Source organism: Alnus glutinosa, chromosome 4 (assembly GCF_958979055.1).
Source record: "Alnus glutinosa chromosome 4, dhAlnGlut1.1, whole genome shotgun sequence".
NCBI classification, from domain to species: domain Eukaryota; kingdom Viridiplantae; phylum Streptophyta; class Magnoliopsida; order Fagales; family Betulaceae; genus Alnus; species Alnus glutinosa.
This window is the reverse complement of record NC_084889.1, coordinates 35206386-35209306: the sequence shown is the minus strand read 5'-3', so window position 1 is coordinate 35209306 and position 2921 is coordinate 35206386. Positions and strand designations below refer to the sequence as shown.

The window sequence follows — 2921 nt, the reverse complement described above, 5'->3', positions numbered from 1 at the left end:
TTCTTCTTTCCAATGCACTTATAAACATTTGATGGGTTTAAGTGTCACGTCTGTTAGTTCGTAAGCCTCTATAAAAATGGTTGTTAGTTGAGTGAGCTAAAGTATAGTTAACCCAAACATGAAAGGCCACGATATAATAATTAAGGGAAATATTAAAAAAAAATCCCCTTAACTAACAGGCGATTTTAAAATAGCCTAATGAATTTCTAAGTGTGCTAAAGTGACCCATAAAACTATCAATATGTGTCAAAAATGCCATTTTTTTCAATAATGCCCTTATTCTCTTAAAAACTAAAAATAAGAAATTAATAAAAAAAACCCTTTTTTTTTTTTTTTCAGAATTTTCTTCTATTTAAGGTAAAGAATGGATTATAAAGAATTTGTTGCTAGTACTCTGCGTACAAGTTCAAATTCGACAATGACAATTGTACCATTTCAGTAGGGCTAAACCATGAAGCATTGCAAATCGTAAGTACTGTTTTCAACAAAAGGACGGTTGCTCATGGATTTGATCAGGAGTTACTAGTAAAACACATGATGGAATTGAGTTTTTAGGCAAAATTGAATTTGAAATAACACCTTGTACCATTCATGATTTTTTCACCACTAGTCAAATTTTATACTTTTCATAATTTATTCAAGCCATTTAAACTAAAAGCTGAAATCCATGCAGATCTTTCTTTTCAAATACTTCCACCCAACTGAACCATACAGAAAGATCAAAATTAAGTTTATACCGTTAAGAGTCTCATATTTTCAAGGTATATATACTTGGATTGTGAGCTTTGTAAGCCTTGAACAAACCTATTTTCTTAAGATGCCTTTTGCGAAAGAGTAAGACTCAATAAACTTTATCATATATATATATATATATATATATTTCCAATTCGCATGGTCTGCTATAATGTAAAGACATCAAATGTTGTGTAGATCCATCATAGGAGTCTTCAAACGACATAGTGGAATCTACAGATTCTAACAATCTAGGCAGCCAAACAGCATCTCTTACTTGCTTCAAGGTTTGTGTATCCAACAAGTTCTGCCCCATGCATGATATATCAATCTGAGAAAAAAATCCAATATCTTAATTAGTAAGACACCATGGTATCGAATTCAGTTGTGGACTGAGGGAAAAACAATATTAATAAAATAAATTAGATCCTGTAATCTTAAAGCAGATGTTCTGATAATCTAAAGAACTACCAAAGTATGCTGCTAATAAAAACTACATGTAACAGAGAGTTAAAAGAGAATCAGTCAGCTACACTAAGTTGAATGTGTAAAAAGAGTATGGAGCACATAAGGTCTTCATGATAGTGTTAGCTCATGAAAAGAGAAATTTAAAACAGATGGATGCATGAAGTTGCAGAGAGATTAATTTGTTGTTAAGGAATCAACCTACAATTCATACTTTTCCTCATTGAAGATCTCAACATGGAAAATACACCAAGACCAAAATCTTACAAAGTATACTACAAATTAAACAGAACTAGATAGACTATACGTACATTTTGGATTTCATGGTGAACAGAGCTAGGTAGACGAACAATTATCCCCCAGCTTCCTCCAGGGAATCTTCTGTTGCCCATGAAAGGACGAGGGGGGAGTAGAAATGCTGCAGTCATGCAAATATTGGCAATCCTATTTAGCATTTGATTCTTAATTTCCACTTGGTCGTTATAGGAGCTAACATCATATTATTAATCCCAACTGAAGAATGTTGGCTAGCTTGTTTATTATGCTAAACAGTACTTGGATTAATCCTCGTGTATGAATTAATTGCTTTCTTTCAAGCAACAGCTGCTTAATTACTATGTCAATAATGCATGCTCAACTTAATAATAGTCAAGTGTGGGAACTACTATGAGCCTAGTCAGGGACCATATGATGTTTTAATTTGTAAATAACATCACATGCATTGTGGATGCCATTATTTAACACCATATATTAGGAAAGAATCTACGCAAAATTAAATTAAAAGTAAGAGAGAGAGAGAGAGAGAGAGAGAGAGAGAGAGAGAGAGAGAGAAGGGTTAGGAATTTATACCGAATTCAAAATCATAGAGCTCTTGCATTTCTCTATTTATGCATTTCTCTATTTATGCAATCACTGAAACATTCACGATATCTTGGCCTGATCTTGGGACCCTTACCTGAGCTTTTTATATTCTCTCTGGACTTCATCGCACACTCTTTGCGACACGTTATTTTTGCTTCTTCAAATTTTAAAAAACGAGCTTGCTCTTCTTCTTTCGTAGGAGTATTCACTGAACCAGGACTTTGTTTTTCATTGGGACGATTTCGTTTCCTTGAACGATGCCTTCGAGGTTTAGCATCATTATATGGAGAGAGTGAGATACTTGGAAGGGAATGCAAAAAAGGAGTGAGAGAGGGAGGATGATTAAGATAGTGATCATAGAAAAAGGAAGGGTTTTCTACTTGCACCATAGCTTGATGAGGAAGAATAGCGAACACCACCACCATCATCAAAACAAGTCTAATTTTCATAGCCTTTTTAACCATATATAGCACCCCTCTCTCCTTTGATTTATTTTTCTTGTTTGGAAGTCTTGTATTAAACCGCAATTTATACCATCTGAACAACAATTTACATGCACGGCTAAATGGAGAATGGAGAATTTTTAGTTGTAGTTTTAATTCGGCAGCCACCCCTTTTCCTCTTGATTTTTTTTTGGGTTAAATATATTTTAGCCTCCCAAACTACCACCCTTTCTCCGGATGACTCCCCAAACTACCAATTATGCTTAGATTATGGCTCCCCAAACTACCACTTTCTGATTTATTGGCTCCATCCGTCTATTTATGCCATCAATTCTAACAAAAATTAGCTAAAAACTCAAAAATACCCCTCCCTTAACCGTGGGAATTTCAAAGTGTATGAGGGGTATTTTCGGATTTTTG

General features: G+C 34.3%; 1 protein-coding gene across 3 annotated transcripts; it reads right to left on the bottom strand.

Moving 5' to 3' along the window:
* Positions 1-627: 627 nt before the first annotated feature.
* On the bottom strand, positions 628-2657 carry LOC133867206 (uncharacterized). Of its 3 annotated transcripts, none has more exons than XM_062303917.1 (3): positions 2153-2592; positions 1509-1615; positions 628-1063 (listed from the first exon to the last, which is right to left on the bottom strand). In XM_062303917.1, the coding sequence occupies exons 1-3, from the start codon at positions 2520-2522 to the stop codon at positions 842-844; spliced, it is 699 nt and encodes a 232-aa protein (XP_062159901.1). In that variant the 5' UTR covers positions 2523-2592; the 3' UTR covers positions 628-841. The 3 variants fall into 3 exon arrangements, 1 of the variants encoding a protein (XP_062159901.1); XR_009900007.1 differs by having other exon boundaries at positions 848-1063; positions 2047-2592; XR_009900006.1 differs by lacking the exon at positions 1509-1615 and having other exon boundaries at positions 848-1063; positions 2047-2657.
* Positions 2658-2921: the final 264 nt, after the last annotated feature.